Below are 17,836 nucleotides of genomic sequence, written 5' to 3'. Positions count from 1 at the left end.
TTGCGCTAATAAGGATAGCACGCTTTTCTGTACCTCTCTTTGTTTTAACTTTCTGAGCGTGTTTTTAATCCAAACATATCATATCTATATGTTTTTGGAATCAGGAACCGACAAGGAATAAGATGAAAGTGTTTTTAAATTGATTTGGACAATTTAATTTTGATAATAATTTTTATATATTTAATTTTCAGAGCTTGTTTTTAATCCGAATATAACATATTTATATGTTTTTGGAATCAGCAAATGATGGAGAATAAGATAAACATAAATTTGGATCGTTTTATAAATTTTTATTTTTTTTTACAATTTTCAGATTTTTAATGACCAAATTCATTAATTAATTTTTAAGCCACCAAGCTGAAATGCAATACCGAACCCCGGGCTTCGTCGAAGATTACTTGACCAAAATTTCAACCAATTTGGTTGAAAAATGAGGGCGTGACAGTGCCGCCTCAACTTTCACGAAAAGCCGGATATGACGTCATCAAAGACATTTATCAAAAAAATGAAAAAAACGTTCGGGGATTTCATACCCAGGAACTCTCATGTCAAATTTCATAAAGATCGGTCCAGTAGTTTATTCTGAATCGCTCTACACGCACACACGCACGCACGCACACACACACACACACACATACACCACGACCCTCGTTTCGATTCCCCCTCGATGTTAAAATATTTAGTCAAAACTTGACTAAATATAAAAAGGATGGTGTTTGCTTCAGAGATTGCGACAAAATAGCAGCATTAGCTAGCTGAGTAGTTGCTAAACACTGCGGCATGATCTGCTCTTTTTTAAAATCTTTAAATTTAGAATGACGATACGCTGATTCTGTTGTTGTTACAGTATTATAATTCAACAGCAGATTTCTGTGGCAAAAAATTGGCATAAAGTTATCTCATACACACAGGAACTACATGGGTGAGATTCTTCCGGTATATGCCGGAAATCCGGATTCGATTATGGCCTCTCTTTTTTTCTCTCTCTTTTTTTCTCTCTCTTTTTTTTTCTTTTTACATTTAGTCAAGTTTTGACTAAATGTTTTAACATAGAGGGGAGAATCGAGACGAGGGTCGTGGTGTATGTGTGTGTGCGTGTGTGTCTGTCTGTCTGTCTGTCTGTCTGTCTGTCTGTGTGTACGTGTGTGTGTACAGCGATTCAGACTAAACTACTGGACCGATCTTTATGAAATTTGACATGAGAGTTCCTGGGTATGATATCCCCGGACGTTTTTTTCATTTTTTCGATAAATACCTTTGATGACGTCATATCCGGCTTTTTGTAAAAGTTGAGGCGGCACTGTCACACCCTCATTTTTCCATTAAATTGATTGAAATTTTGGCAAAGCAATCTTCGACGAAGGCCGGGGTTTGGTATTGCATTTCAGCTTGGTGGCTTAAAAACTAATGAGTGAGTTTGGTCATTAAAAATCGGAAACTTGTAATTAAAATTATTTTTTATTAAACGATCCAAAAACAATTTCATCTTATTCTTCGTCATTTTCTGATTCCAAAAACATATATACATATGTTATATTTGGATTAATAACAAGCTCTGAAAATTAAAAATATAAAAATTATGATCAAAATTAAATTTCCAAAATCGTTTTAAAAACTATTTCATCTTATTCCTTGTCGGTTCCTGATTCCAAAAACATATAGATATGATATGTTTGGATTAAAAACACGCTCAGAAAGTTAAAACGAAGAGAGGTACAGTAAAGCGTGCTATGAAGCACAGCGCAACCGCTGCCGCGCCAAACAGGCTCGTCACTTTCACTGCCTTTTGCACTAGCGGCGGACTACGTTCAGTTTCATTCTGTGAGTTCCACAGCTTGATTAAATGTAGTAATTTCGCCTTGCGCGACTTGTTTTTCTCTTCGGTTGAGGTTCAGTTCAGGATTCATGACATTTTTCAGTCCAACCCATGGAACAATCAATCACAAACACTCTGACAGCACACACACACACACACACACACACACACACACACACACACACACACACACACACACAACCATATTGAGTTTCTACTTTCACAACAAGTGAGAGAATTTATGGGTAAGGAATCATAAAACGAGTTTTACAAAGAATCAATCATGCTGTGGACATAATCCAAATTACATATAGCCTGGGCATCATCATCACTAAGCATAATTAAGTTTATTCCTTCGAGCAAGACTTCACAATTACTCTCTAAAAGAAGACAGTTTATGAACAAGAAGCGAGCTGTGTTCTTTGGGTGAAATGGGGCTAAGAGATACTCTTTTGACTTCGGAAACCTGAAAAGTCCAATAACCACGAACGACAACTCTCATAACAACAACATGGCGTCCCAACGCGACACGTCCACTCTCTGCTTGTTTGATGTTGACGGTACCTTGACAGAGCCGCGACAGGTAAATTTCACAAACTTCTTAAAGCAAATTCCAACAAATCTGGCCAAGCACCAGAGCGTTTTAGCATTTCCACGGTGTAACCTTCGGATGAAAACAATGTGTCAGCGGCTTCAACCAGGCAGTGCGCTGATGCCGGATTCACGATGATGCAACCGGTAGTTTGCATGGCTTTATTATGTCATCCCCGGTAGATGCATGCATACGCTTACGAGAGAAGAGATCAACAATAGATTACGTCAATATCATCAACAAGCGATGGAACCACAACCGCGTGCATGACCGCACTCTCCCCCGCTGCATTTATGCCAGTCTTCTGGTACCCAGCAGCGTAATCATCAAGATCAAGAAGAAGAACTACTCAATGGTGTTAAAATTGTTTCAATTGTTTTGTAACTGAAGACTAAATAATAACTAGTTTTCAACTGAACTTTTTTCCATTTTGCAGAAAATAGATAAAGCCACTGAGGACTTTCTGAAGAAGTTAAAAACACGTGTTCTGGTTGGTCTTGTGGGAGGCTCAGACCTGGTGAAAATAGCGGAGCAGATGGGTGGGGACGCTGGTAAGTTTATTCTGTTTTTGTAGAGTTTCATGAGAGCTCTGTCTTTAGAGTTAATCTCAGTTATGCATTATAAAGTGTGCTGTGTATTTCAAATTATTTGTTATTCTACATATTTCACAGTGATGGCCAGTGATGTACATTTTAGTCGGTCTCCGGTCTCTGACCGATCCAATTTCCCCAGGACCTATAGCTTTAACCCCAGCAGGACACAGGTCCGATTAACCTACAGAAGAAGTGGTCAAGGGTCCGATCATTTTGGACAATGAAGCGGACAGGTGGACTGTTCAATTTTCAAGAGGAAAGCTTGTTTCGGTTTTGCCAAGCGAAAGTAAACACTGCGTGAGGAAAGCTGGTTTCGGTTTTGCCAAGCGAAAGTATGCACTGCGTGTGACCAGTTTGTTGAGTGAACGAGGCACCATATGGGATCTGATTCTTTGAATTAATTTATCCTCAAGTTGGATCAAGAAGAAAAAAAGAAAACCGAACCCATATGGTGCCTCGAGTGCATTCATTGGCTCAGCAATAAATCGTTTAAACCAATGGGAACCACCCGTGCATGTTCGCACATGCGCAAGGCATTACTTTTCGTCATAATATCCAGAAAAAACGTTGTGCTCGAAGAAACCGATTGTGTGTCAAAACCCAGGACATGATCCTGAAAGCAAAACTTGAGGGACCCGCAGAACGGTCAGATGCCTACCTGAAAAACATTGTCGACAGATGGGCAGTGAAAAAAACCCGACAACTGTTCAAATAACTTTGAAATGTGATTCAATCCTTTGAGTATCTAGTCATGACAGTCACGGAAGGTGGAAGAATTTAAACTGAAAAATCTTTTTAAATGCGGTTTTACGAGTCGTGTTCTTGTCCTATTGAAATTGCAATCTCAGGACACTGTGTCCTATTGATTTTCAGTCTTCAGGACAATTGTCCTAAAGGATGCCAGAAAAATGTACATCACTGCATGGCGCTATTACTTTTTTCAAACCGGTACGCAAACTTTTATGAACCAAACAATCCACACAAAAATGGTAGGCTGGTCATTGGAACCAGTAAGAGTCCAACTGAGTACTGGTTTTATAGTTTTGCCAGCGAAAATAACCCGGTAGTTCTAAAAATCAACCGGTAGGTCATACCGGCAGCCAATTTTGTTCCAGTATTGTCTCGTTTCAACCGGTAAAATACCGGCAATTACTGGTTAACGCCAATACTGATTTCATTGGTGGACATTCATTTGATTCGATTTGTTGTACTTTTCCTAATAGACGAATTCTGAAACAATTAACTGTCGGGTTTGTATTAATTGGTTGTGAACAACTGCATGAATACTTGAGGCAAACTATCCACACATGCTTTTTGTCCACATGTTTCTGACACACCCCTCCATAGTGACCGGCCTATATTGTAATGTGCGAAAGTCTGCCTCAATAAAAGCAAGAGTATTTACTCTTTCACAACCTATATACAGACTTGTTACTCATACGATTTCGCCGTATTTTGTACACCAAGTTTCCTGGAATACGATAAATACGTTGGTTGATAAGAAAATACGATGATTTCCAGTGTCATATTGTTTCACTGCTAACACTAACAGTTTTACGTCGGTCACATGATTAAGAAGCTCCTCTACCTGGTTTGAAAAAACACTAAGACTCTGTGGAAAATACACCAACTAGCAATTGTTTCAATTAGGTAAACAGGTCTGCATATATATATATGTATATGTAACAAACCTGACAGTTATTTCTGACATCATCTATATTCTGTGACTGAGTTTGTGTTCTCAGTGTATGGCGGGTTAATGTTCTTTTTTTTCTCTGTGTTAATAAGTTTAACACTGGAAGCTAGCACATGGACATATCTTGATTTTAAAATCTGTGATAAGTATGCTTGATCATCGTATGGATATATATTTCCAGGGAGCAAGAAAAATACCAGGCGCGGAATTGTCCGAAGAAACAGCATCTCTGAAACTTTTGATACATGTGGGAAGACTTTAAAGGCACACATCTTCCCGTACTTGTGACTTTTCAAGAAATCAATTAATCAAAAGATTCTAACTCACCACAGCAACTGAGCAAGCAGTACGGGTATTGATTTTTGGTATTTGACCAAGTGGACGGATCGTATGGTATTACCCCTCTTAAATTAAAAGCCTATCCAGATCTGAGATTGTGAGCCAATCTGATTTGATTTCACAGGAAGAAGTGAGCCTTTGAGTCCCAAGATACAGGGTTACCATTATGATTATAACAAACATTTCAGGGATACAGTTTGTAGCGCTGAAAGTCCACGAAATGGGGCACTGGCCTTTGGCTAGTACTTCTCATTATTTACTATCCAGAGAGCAAATGTTTGTATTTTTACCCGCCAAACCAACCATTTGTTTCAGCAACTTTACTCGCATTTGGCGAGTAGATTTACATTTCTTGACTCGCCAGTTACATGTTTCTACTCGCCACTTTCAGGCCTGGTTTGTACTGACTGTTTTGTTTTGTGAGAGGTAAATTTCCTGTCCCTGTGAACTCGGCTATAAAGGAGCTCATGCAGGTATTGATCACTTCTTTTTTTTCAGTTCATCAAAAATATGACTATGTCTTTGCTGAGAATGGACTGATGGCTTTCAAGGAGGGGAATCTCATTGAAAAACAGGTATTGATTTTTGTTTTGTTTGTTTAATTTTGTTGTTGTCAGTCAATCAATCAATATGAGGCTTATATCGCGCGTATTCCGTGAGTACAGTTCTAAGCGCATGGATTTTAATTTAAAATTTAAAATTTTTTTTTTTTTTAATGCAATTTATATCGCGCACATATTCAAGGCGCAGGGATTTATTTATGCCGTGTGAGATGGAATTTTTTTTTACACAATACATCACGCATTCACATCGGCCAGCAGATCGCAGCCATTTCGGCGCATATCCTACTTTTCACGGCCTATTATTCCAAGTCACACGGGTATTTTGGTGGACATTTTTATCTATGCCAATACAATTTTGCCAGGAAAGACCCTTTTGTCAATCGTGGGATCTTTAACGTGCACACCCCAATGTAGTGTACACTAAGGGACCTCGGTTTTTCGTCTCATCCGAAAGACTAGCACTTGAACCCACCACCGACGGGCGGGGTGGTAAGATGTCGGCCTCTTTATCGGAAGGTCGAGGGTTCGAATCCCGGCCGCGGCCGCCTGGTGGGTTAAGTGTGGAGATTTTTTTGATCTCCCAGGTCAACTTATGTGCAGACCTGCTAGTGGCTTATCCCCCTTTGTGTGTACACGCAAGCACAAGACCAAGTGCGCACGTAAAAGATCCTGTAATCCATGTCAGAGTTCGGTGGGTTATAGAAACACGAAAATACCCAGCATGCTTCCTCCGAAAGCGGCGTATGGCTGCCTAAATGGCGGGGTAAAAACGGTCATACACGTCAAATTCCACTCGTGCAAAAACACGAGTGTACGTGGGAGTTTCAGCCCATGAACGCAGAAGAAGAAGAAGAAGAAGAACCCACCACCTAGGTTAGGAAAGGGGGGAGAAAATTGCTAACGCCCTGACCCAGGGTCGAACTCGCAACCTCTCGCTTCCGAGCACAAGTGCGTTACCACTCGGCCACCCAGTCCCGACTGTTGTTGCATGTATAGATTCAGGATTTTTGTTATGTGCATAAAGATAATTATAGATAAGTACATCTGAGATTGTTGGTCTTGATACAAATATATGTCATCTTGTTATTACTGGTTTGTCTTTTGGTTGTAACTTGTAAGATAAAGTACTGAATTTATTTTTGATCATGATAATTTTAGCGACTTCATTTTTAATGACCTGAGCAAGAGCAATTATATAACTCTTACTCACGCTTAAGTTGTCATCAGAGATCTTTTTCCTAACCTTCAATTGTTGCATTTCTTTTCTTCTTCAGAATATACAGAAGTTCATTGGAGATGAAATTCTACAAAAGCTGATCAACTTCGCCTTGCGGTACATGTCTGAATTGACACTTCCGTGCAAAAGGTAACAAAAGCCAATGTTTTGCATCTGAAATTATTTTTTGTGCAATAATATTATTTAATTATAGAAGTTGAATGCTTTTCAAAGAGAATTCATTGAATATTCTTGACAATAAGCGGTAATATAGGAGTAAAGTTAGAGTTGCAATATTTTTTCCATTGTTAATATGATCATGTTACATGCACTTACAGATTATACATTTTTCTCAGTTATTTTTTTTGATAAAATCATGAGCTCTTTTTTCTGACCAATGTTTGAAAGCCTTGTGGTATTGTTTTTTTCTCCGTGTGAAGCCAATGCTTCATTCATGGGAGATAAGTTTTATTCAAAGAGGCATCAGTATAAATATATAACTTATTTCCCTTTGTCAGCAAGTTTTCTGTTGGGGACATGGATAGAGTGACTCTTTCATTCTTTTGGAAACTACATTATATATGTAAATGTTCGCTTCACTCTTGGTGTCTTCTTGCACTTTTTGACTCACATGCGAAGCAAAAGTGAGTCTATGTACTCACCCGAGTCGTCCGTCCGTCCGTCCCGGCGTCCGTCGGTCCGTCCGGAAAACTTTAACGTTGGATATTTCTTGGACACTATTCAGTCTATCAGTACCAAATTTGGCAAGATGGTGTATGATGACAAGGCCCCAAAAAACATACATAGCATCTTGACCTTGCGTCAAGGTCGCAGGGGCCATAAATGTTGTCTAAAAAACAGCTATTTTTCACATTTTTCCCATTTTCTCTGAAGTTTTTGAGATTTAATACCTCACCTATATATGATATATAGGGCAAAGTAAGCCCCATCTTTTGATACCAGTTTGGTTTACCTTGCTTCAAGGTCACAGGAGCTCTTCAAAGTTGGATTGTATACATATTTTGAAGTGACCTTGACCCTGAACTATGGAAGATAACTGTTTCAAACTTAAAAATTATGTGGGGCACATGTTATGCTTTCATCATGAGACACATTTGGTCACATATGATCAAGGTCAAGGTCACTTTGACCCTTATGAAATGTGACCAAAATAAGGTAGTGAACCACTAAAAGTGACCATATCTCATGGTAGAAAGAGTCAATAAGCACCATTGTACTTCCTATGTCTTGAATTAACAGCTTTGTGTTGCATGACCTTGGATGACCTTGACCTTGGGTCAAGGTCACATGTATTTTGGTAGGAAAAATGTGTAAAGCAGTTCTTAGTGTATGATGTCATTGCTAGGTTTAGCTGAAGGTCAAGGTCATGTAAAGGTCAAGGTCAAGCATGTGAGTCGTATGGGCTTTGCCCTTCTTGTTTTAGTGAGGTCACAACAATTTGCCTTATTACTTTGTTATGTTTGTTCTCAATGAAACTGTGTGCATGCATATTATAAATATCTGTGAACTTTGAGATCAAACCTGCAGGATAATCAGTTATTGTCGACCCTTCCCTTTTACGACCCGTCTTAAAAAAGGCTGAGTCTAAAACTGGAGTTAAATTTTAAAGCCATTATGAGCTGAAATTTGAAAGAAGCAAGGCCTTATGAGGGGGGATCTCTGAAATCAGAAATCAGGTCTGGAAAGGGGGTTCAACCATATTTTGGTTAAATCACAAAGGACTTGCTTTTTTTTGCAGAGGTACATTTGTTGAGTTTCGCAACGGGATGATCAATCTATGTCCAGTTGGCAGGAGCTGCTCTCAGGAAGAGCGTGTGCAGTTTGCCGAATATGATAAAGTTAGTTGCTTATTCTTGTAACAAGTATTTCTGTGTGTGTTTGTCTTTCGTTCTGTGATGACAGGTGGTTAGCGGGATGGGTGGCTTGTGTCTAGTTTTTACATTTAGTCAAGCTTTGACTAAATGTTTTAACATAGAGGGGGAATCGAGACGAGGGTCGTGGTGTGTGTGTGTGTGTCTGTGCGTGTAGAGCGATTCAGACTAAACTACTGGACCGATCTTTATGAAATTTTACATGAGAGTTCCTGGGAATGATATCCCCAGACGTTTTTTTTATTTTTTCGATAAATGTCTCTGATGACGTCATATCCGGCTTTTTGTAAAAGTTGAGGCGGCACTGTCACACCCTCATTTTTCAATCAAAATGATTGAAATTTTGGCCAAGCAATCTTCGACGAAGGCCGGACTTCGGTATTGCATTTCAGCTTGGTGGCTTAAAAATTAATTAATGACTTTGGTCATTATAAATCTGAAAATTGTAAAAAAAAAAAAAATTTTTACAAAACGATCCAAATTTACGTTCATCTTATTCTTCATCATTTCCTGATTCCAAAAACATATAAATATGTTATATATGGATTAAAAACAAGCTCTGAAAATTAAAAATATAAAAATTATGATTAAAATAAAATTTTTGAAATCAATTTAAAAACACTTTCATCTTATTCCTTGTCGGTTCCTGATTCCAAAAACATATAGATATGATATGTTTGGATTAAAAACACGCTCCGAAAGTTAAAACGAAGAGAGGTACAGAAAAGCGTGCTATCCTTCTCAGCGCAACTACTACCCCGCTCTTCTTGTCAATTTCACTGCCTTTGCCACGAGCGGTGGACTGACGATGCTATGAGTATACGGTCTTGCTGAATAATTGCATTGCGTTCAGTTTCATTCTGTGAGTTGGACAGCTTGACTAAATGTTGTATTTTCGCCTTACGCGACTTGTTGTTTGTTTTGTTTGTTATGCGTGTATTTGTGTGTGTGTGTGTGTGTGTGTGTGTGTGTGTGTGTGTGTGTGTGTGTGTGTGTGTGTGTGTGTGTGTGTGTATGCACTTTCTTCTTCACAGTCCTGAAAGTAATTAAATTATATTTACCTGAATGTTTCTGTTTTGGGGGTGATGGCAATGGAAGGGTGATGACGATGGACAAAATAATGATGTAAATGGTATTGGATGTTTCCAACATATCACAAACTGTATTTGACTTTATGAAAAATTTGAATTACACACATTTTTCAAAAACAGACAAATACAGTTTGTGATACAGTGGAAACAGAAACGGCTTGGCTGGAGTATGGAACATTTGTTGTTTAACCTACAGTCATGCATGGAATATAGATTTATTTTTGTTTCACATAAAATTGAGACCTTTATTAAGTTGACTCCACAGAAAATGGACACATTTCACATCCTTCTTTAATACTTCTCGCAGGGTTTTAACAGCTTAAAAACGTTTTTTGTTTTGATAATTCTAATAATAGGAGCATCAGGTTCGCCCCAAGTTTGTAGAAGCCCTGAGGAAGGCGTTTCCAGATGCTGGACTGGAGTTTGCCATTGGCGGTCAGATCAGCATCGACGTGTATCCCACTGGCTGGGACAAGCGCTTCTGTCTGCAGTTTGTACTGAAAGACAACATCAAGACCATACACTTCTTTGGAGATAAAGTGGACAAGGTGAGCATATGGAGAATGGAAAGTGTGGTGTGTGTGTGTGTGTGTGGGGGGGGGGGGGCGTATTTGATGTTTCAGACAGGGGCAACAAGTGAGACACTTGTAAGCCCTGATTTTTTGTTTTTTTGAGGGGGATGGAAGGGTTTGTGTGTGTGGGGTAGACATGCATACTTTTGAAATCATGTCTGTGCATGCATTTGTAAACGCATGGATGGGAAGGGCTTTTGCATATTTGTTTTGAGTGCTTGAAAGAGTGTGCTTGTCTGTGCTGGTTAATTGTTAGAACCTGGGAGTCAGGATATATTAGCATTAGCTTAAAAATTGCAACCCTCGAAAATGCTAATAACTTCTACATCTGTTGACCGAATCACTTTAAATGTGGATGACATAAACTTCAGCCTATCCATGACCCTTCCACAATTAAGTGGCAATTTTGTACTTTCAATGTTCTGACTTGCGCAATATTGCGCAAAATTCATTAATGACAAAAACCCATTCATCCATGGGAAATGCCCTGATCCTGCCTGTAATTGCTGTATTCAAGTCACTGATTGTCTAATGTTGATTAAGGTATACTATGTCATTCGAATTACTCCAAAGGTAACCATCTGGAGGGCTTAAATCGGGTTAGTTTGGCTACCGTTCAATTTCAAACCTCGTACTGTTGAGTCAATCCCCGCATTTGGCAACTTTTTTTGAAATTGTACAAAATTCAGACCCTTTGTAAAAATACAAAACTGTCACTTTGTGGAAATGTCATGCATTGGCTGAAGTTTATGTCCCCAAAATATAAAGTGATTCGGTTAACAGATGTTGAAGTTATAAGCATTTTTGAGGGTTGCATTTTTGTTGGGTCACCGCCCTGTAGGTCAAAATGCTCTGGAACCTTTCTTTTTTACCCCAGTAATTTTCATTTATTGTTGTTAAATTTTAATTTCCCAAGCATATTATTCTTCCACTCACAATTTTTTTTTATTATAGACTATCTTTCTTTTCTTCTATCTTTTTAGTCTTATTATTTTCAAAAGACGCGAGTTATTCCCGTACGAAATGAACTTATGAGAAATTGGACCCCATTTCATATAAGATTCTTATATGACAGAATCATATATGTGGCTTATAGGTATTTTAAATGCAAATGAGGTAAATTCTTTTAAGAAACTTATATGAATCATATATGAAACCTATAACCTGAACTCATATAGGTCTCTTATATGAACCTTATATTCTCTTATATGAAACCTATAGGTCTCTTATATGAAATGTTCATATATGAAACTTATAAGAATCTTATATGAAACCTACATTTTCCTTATATGCCTCATATATGACACTTACATGTCTCATACTAGACACATGACCATGACCTACATTTGTGTTTACAAGGGAAATAACAGCAAAAGTGACCTGCTTAACCCAACTAAACTGTCTTGACTTTGAATTATAATGAATCCAACTGAAAAATACCTTATCTGGATATATCTTTACTGAATGTTTGTTCACTTTGAGGACAAAAACAAACAGATCTCTAGATCACTGGTCACAAGAAGAGTAAGACATGTTAATTGTCCTCTTCAAATTCATGAACTTTGAAACTTGTAATCATGAACAAGAAACAACAAACAAGTTACAGCCACAAATTATTTTCTTGAATATGCACAGCTGTCACAGTTTATTGTTGCTTGAACCAAAGTATAGTGCTGGTAAAACATTATTTGATCACCATGCAGGCAGAACCAGAACTAGAGCAAAACAAATACAGTAATGGAGGGAAATTGGATTTTCAATAAAAACACAAACCTGTCAAGCTGTTGACCCAAAAACATCAGCATGATATAAACATTCTCTTCACATGTGCATACATCAAGTCAAATCATTTCTGTAAGAATTCTGCATTTAAGTCGTGCTCTTTCACTGATTTTCTGCTTAACATTCAGAGCTGCTGTCACAAAGAAGTTTGAATTCCATCCAACATGGCCGTTCTATCAGGGGGAGATAATGCTCAAGGCAAACCATCAACTTCCTGTTCATATATGAAACATATATGAAAGCCAGTATTGCCAGTTATTCAGCATGATCCAAACATTTTCTAAGTCCTAAATTCTTTATGCAGAAACTAAGTTCTGATTCATATAAGACTCATATAAGATTCATATAAGAAACATAAGAAAACTATAGGTTTCGGGAAGTGCAGGTTCTCATATATGATTCATATATGATTCATAATTATATGAATTGGGGTCCTTTTCATATGAGAGACTTATAAGAAACCTATTCCTATAACTGACGAGGTATTGCACATCGCTCAGACCGCACAAAACATACAGTCCTGGGCCGGCTACACAGCAGCTCACAGTATACGTTCTGTACGTTCAGCGTATACTTTCTGGTGGTATCAGCGAAAAATCCTTATTGGAACTACTGTACCAGCTGAACAGATAAATTGACGTGACGTCACACGGAAAGAACGGAAACTCGCAGTAAAAGAAAAAAGTCGCATATATTTCAAAAACAAAATTTCCGAGGTCTGGCTATTCCTAATCACACGTCTCTCTCTCTCTCTCTCTCTCTCTCTCTCTCTCTCTCTCTCTCTCTCTCTCTCTCTCTCTCTCTCTCTCTCTCTCTCTCTCTCTCTCTCTCTCTCTCTCTCTCTCTCTCTCTCTCTCTCTCTCTCTCTCTCTCTCTCTCTCTCTCTCTCTCTCTCTCTCTCTCTCTCTCTCTCTCTCATGGGGTGGAAGATGAATACCGTCTCTGTGTCTGCACATAAAGTTGACCCGTGTCCGTCCCGGCCCGGATTCGAACCAGCGACCTTTCGATCACAAGCCCAGTGCTCTACCACCTGAGCTACCTGGGACCCCGTAATTTAGCTGTTTCCGATAACAGTTTTATACTGACTGTCACTCCTCATCAGTCATTGGAGTAGGAGACATCGCTTCGAACCATACTACCGTATACGCTGACAGTACACACAGTATACGTTCCCCTACTGTTCAGCAAGAAAACATCCATATGTTAGGTCTGCTTATACCGAGGTGCAATGGGTGTAACTGACATACACAGTTTTTTACTTGTCATATATGAAACTTATATGTTTCTTATAAGAAACTTATAGGTTTCTTATATGTCTCTTATATGGCCATTGGGACTGGGTGGCCGAGTGGTAACGCACTTGCGCTCGGAAGCGAGAGGTTGCGTGATCGACCCTGGGTCAGGCCGCATTTTTCTCCCCCCTTTCCTAACCTAGGTGGTGGGTTCAAGTGCTAGTCTTTCGGATGAGACGAAAAACCGAGGTCCCTTCGTGTACATTACATTGGGGTGTGCACGTTAAAGATCCCACGATTGACAAAAGGGTCTTTCCTGGCAAAATTGTATAGGCATAGATAAAAATGTCCACCAAATACCCGTTTGACTTAGAATAAAGGCCGTGAAAGGTGAATGCTCGCCTAATAGGCTACTGAGCTTTACTGGCCGATGTGAATGCGTTATATATTGTGTGTAAAAAATGTCTGTCTGTCTGTAAAAAAATCCATTTCAAACGGCAGAAATTAATATGTAAGCGCCTAGGGCTATATCTAGATTAGGCGCATAAAAATGATCATAATAATAATAATAATAATATATGTTCATTTCGTACGGGTTGATGTACCATTTTTTTCAGGGCGGAAATGACCATGAGGTTTATGAGGATTCAAGGACCATTGGGCACAGGGTCACCAGCCCAGATGACACAGTCAAGCAGTTGACAGACATGTATTTCAAACAATAACACATGCTGCCGTTTAGGTTTGATGTGTGTTTATAATCTGACCTTAAACTTACCTTCCAACTGCATTGTCACAATCAGAGCAGTTTCCGCTTACAGGCATTGGCTCTTTTGGCCATAACTCATGTTGAGGGTGTGAAATTTTGTCCTTGTTTTTGTAACCTAGGTGTTTGTTTTTTTACTAACTTCTAGCATTGTGGGAATTTTCCTTGTAAGGAGTAGAATATTTGTACAGAGGTATCTTTTTTCTTTGTTTTTTTAATCTTTTTTCTTCTGCTTTAGTCCTTGATTTTGAATATCATTGTTTATGTTGCTGTTTACTTTTAAACTCAACATTCAGAGGTGTGCGCGTTTGAGACCATTAGAAAGTTCAAAAAGAAATAAAAGCCACAGCATTTTAATTCTAGATATGATGTTCTCTGGAAAACAAGTAGCTCACAATGATGTGTTCACATGCAGTTATGTCCAAATTGTTGTTTGCTCATTGGTACAGTATGTGTGATAGAGGATGTGTGTGTGTGTGTGATATTTATGAGAGGGGAAAATGCTAAGAATTTATTGTAAAATCCCCAGAAACCCGTGTTAACTGGAAAATGAGTATATCAATCAAGTTTAATCTTACAACGACTAAAATATTTATTTGTAACTTGAACTGGTCATTCCAGCTTGAAATGAAATATTCAGCTTTGTTCTAATTGTTTTGATTATTGTTGCTTGGATTGCTTTTTTAGCATAGATAGAACTTCTCGACCATGGTTAATTAATAAATTCATAACTGGATCATTAAACTATACAGAGACATTTGAATGAAGACATGAGATTGCAGTGTACCAACATATATATTAAATGTTGATCAATGTATTTGAGAGGAACAAGTTCACAAAGTCACTGTGCAATAGAGTTAATCATGTAAATGATAAAATGAGCACATTTTTGCTCAGAAATATTTGGTATTAATTTGACATGACTAGATTACATTTTGAAGACTGACTATGTCTCAGAGCATATGCCAGGTCTTCTTTTTATGAGACTCTTCTTCTTCTTTGAGGTGACTGCATTGAGGTTATAAAATTCACTCTTTGTTTTTCAAAAGTTAGTACTTTTTCAGAATTGTTAATGAATCAAAATACAAAATATGTTCTGATAAGAAAGCATGTCACAATTGTCAACTTCACATTATACATTTTATTTTTTGTCCATGTGATATTATTTTTAATACATTAAAGTGGGATATCTGAAGAAAAAAAACTGAACTCTTGGTTCTATTGTTTTGATATTCGTAGTTGTACCTGGCACCTATCAGATGTAGCTTCCTGGATGTTTTTCTCTTCAGTTGTATTGAAATAATGGAGGATAGTAACAAAGGTTGATGGTAAAGAGTAATGAGTTACACACACATGCACACACGCGTACGTACACACACACACACACACACACACACACACACACACACACACACACACACACACACACACACACACACACACACAGAAGGGTAAGAGGGATCAAGATCTATTGTCAACACAGTCACACAGCCAGAAAAAAGCAATTTTTTGTTCAGAACATCACTCTTACAGTGTCCAGACTCGTAGGCACACACCACCACCACAACCACCATTGGAGAATATAAGCCTTTTGTAGTTAACGTTAACTTAGCCGTCATCCACATGTGGCATTGCGCAATACAAAGCGGGTAATTGGGAGAGAGTCAGTAAATTCAGTGCCGAAAGAACATCAGAGGAGATACGATCAAGAGCGTTACCACAGGTTGTAAAACTAGGCAAGTTAACAGTCTGCGGGTAGTAAGCGTGGCATCGCCCTGACGGAGTCGTCCTTCCATTCAAGTGATTTTTACAAGTATGTGACATGTTTCAGGCCCTCACACATTTCACATCATCGTTACTCCTCTGAAATCTCTTTTCGGCACTGAATTTACGGATTCTCTCTCTTAACAACGTTGTATTGCGGGCCATCCATACATGTCCGTGACCATGCAAGGCTCCAAGCCTTTAGACACAGCACCACACTTTCAACGAGAGAAAAAGGATCCGGCCTCAGCCCAAAGGACAGCCAAAACGGATAAAAGGAGAAGGGGGAACATAAAAGTTGGCATCATAATCAGTACAGTTGACTGAGAAACTCATCCTTTAAGACCCGCTGTTCTAGGACAGCGCGCCCCCCCCCCCCCCTCCCCCACCTCACCTTACCTCTTCAGATGATTATTTTTTTCAGAGTTTCTGCTCATCTTGTCGGTAAAGTTACCTCCATTAGTTTGTAGACTCCCTCCTTTTTAATACCCTATGTAAATTTACCTCCATGTTAAGTCAGTCTGCTGCCTTAAAGATACGATTTTCTCAGATTTTTGCGATCGTTCAAGTTAAGAGAGGTTCCACTGTATCACACGAGGGTAAAGACGGAACTCAAGTGGTCTGCCCCCGTTCTCCTTGTGCCGCATCACCGACAATGGAGAGAGATGGCCGGGTCCCGGGGTTTTGTCAATCTGCTAGACAGTATTTTGTGATTCTGTCTATTCCTCAGTTCTACGTGCCCCCGGGGAAGAATGGATAATTCCAGGTTTAGCTTGTCATGCGCTAAAAAAAAGTAGTTTTTTTTTTTTTTTTTTTTTTTCTTTTCTCTCTTTTCTTTTTCTCTTTTCTCTTCTTTTGAACCTCAGTTACAATATGACTCGCTACGAGTATGATACTGTGAGCGAAGCTGAACAGTTTAAACGTAAACAGAATGGGTTATAAATAATAATAATATCATTCTTTCGTTTAACATGGACAATCTTCGAAAATGTACAATATTTTCAATCAATTATAATTTAGCTATAATTCTCTCCGTCAACTGGCATTTGCACACTTTCTCTCTTTCTCTATCCTCTCTCCCCATCCTCTCTCTCCCTCCCCTCCCCTCTCTCCCTCTCTCTATCTTTAATCGTCCTCTCTCTCTCTCTCCCCCTCTCCACTTCTCTGTCTCTCTCACCCTCCCTGCCACTCTCTCTCTCTCTCTCTCTCTCTCTCTCTCTGATACTGTGAGCGATGCTGAACAGTTTAAACATAAACCCTACCATTCTCTCTCTCTCTCTCTCTGATACAGTGAGCGATGCTGAACAGTTTAAACATAAACAGATAGGGTTATAAATAGCAATAATATCATTCTTTCGTTTAACATGGACAATCTTCGAAAATCTCTCTTTCTCGCTCACTCTCTCCCACCCCTCCCTCCGCTCTTTCTCTACCTCTCTCTCGCGCCCTCCCCTTGCCCCCCCTCTCTCTTTCTTCCTCTCTCAATCTCTCTCTCTCTCTCCCTCTCTCTCTCTCTCCCTCTCCCTCTCTCTCTCTCCCTCCCTCACTCTCCCTCCCTCACTCTCTCTTTCTCTATTACCATGCTTGTGTTTAAATGAATTAATAATAATGATATATTTTGCTGTTCGTCATAATTGTTTTCATCAAAAAAAAAGTAGTTAACTGAAGTTAGTAACTTGCTCCACCCCCCCCCCCCCCCCCCCCCCCCCGCTTAAATACTTTTGGGTATGATAGGTTGAGAGGTACGAGCGTTAGTTGGTTTGTATGTAGTTGAACATTAAAGCGTGTGGACGAGTCGACTATTTGCGGGAAAAAGACAAACGGAGTGTGTGTGTGTAAGTGTGTGAGAGAGAGAGAGAGAGAGAGAGAGACTGTGGGTATGTCTGTGTGCGCCAGTGTGTGTGTGTGTCAGTCTGTCAAGG

At 39.0% G+C, this 17,836-nt stretch overlaps 1 protein-coding gene across 1 annotated transcript; it reads left to right on the top strand.

Annotated features, from left to right (window-relative positions):
* The first annotated feature begins 2,174 nt into the window (after positions 1-2,174).
* Positions 2,175-15,353, top strand: LOC138958801 (phosphomannomutase 2-like). The gene is made up of 7 exons (XM_070330095.1): positions 2,175-2,399; positions 2,845-2,959; positions 5,535-5,611; positions 6,874-6,965; positions 8,575-8,674; positions 10,155-10,346; positions 14,002-15,353. Exons 1-7 carry the CDS (start codon positions 2,328-2,330, stop codon positions 14,107-14,109), a joined length of 756 nt encoding a protein of 251 aa, XP_070186196.1. The 5' UTR covers positions 2,175-2,327; the 3' UTR covers positions 14,110-15,353.
* Positions 15,354-17,836: the final 2,483 nt, after the last annotated feature.

The sequence above is a fragment of the Littorina saxatilis genome, linkage group LG2, assembly GCF_037325665.1.
Source record: "Littorina saxatilis isolate snail1 linkage group LG2, US_GU_Lsax_2.0, whole genome shotgun sequence".
Lineage (NCBI taxonomy): Eukaryota > Metazoa > Mollusca > Gastropoda > Littorinimorpha > Littorinidae > Littorina > Littorina saxatilis.
Note: the sequence above shows the minus strand (reverse complement) of the source record. Positions and strands in the feature narration are given on the sequence as shown.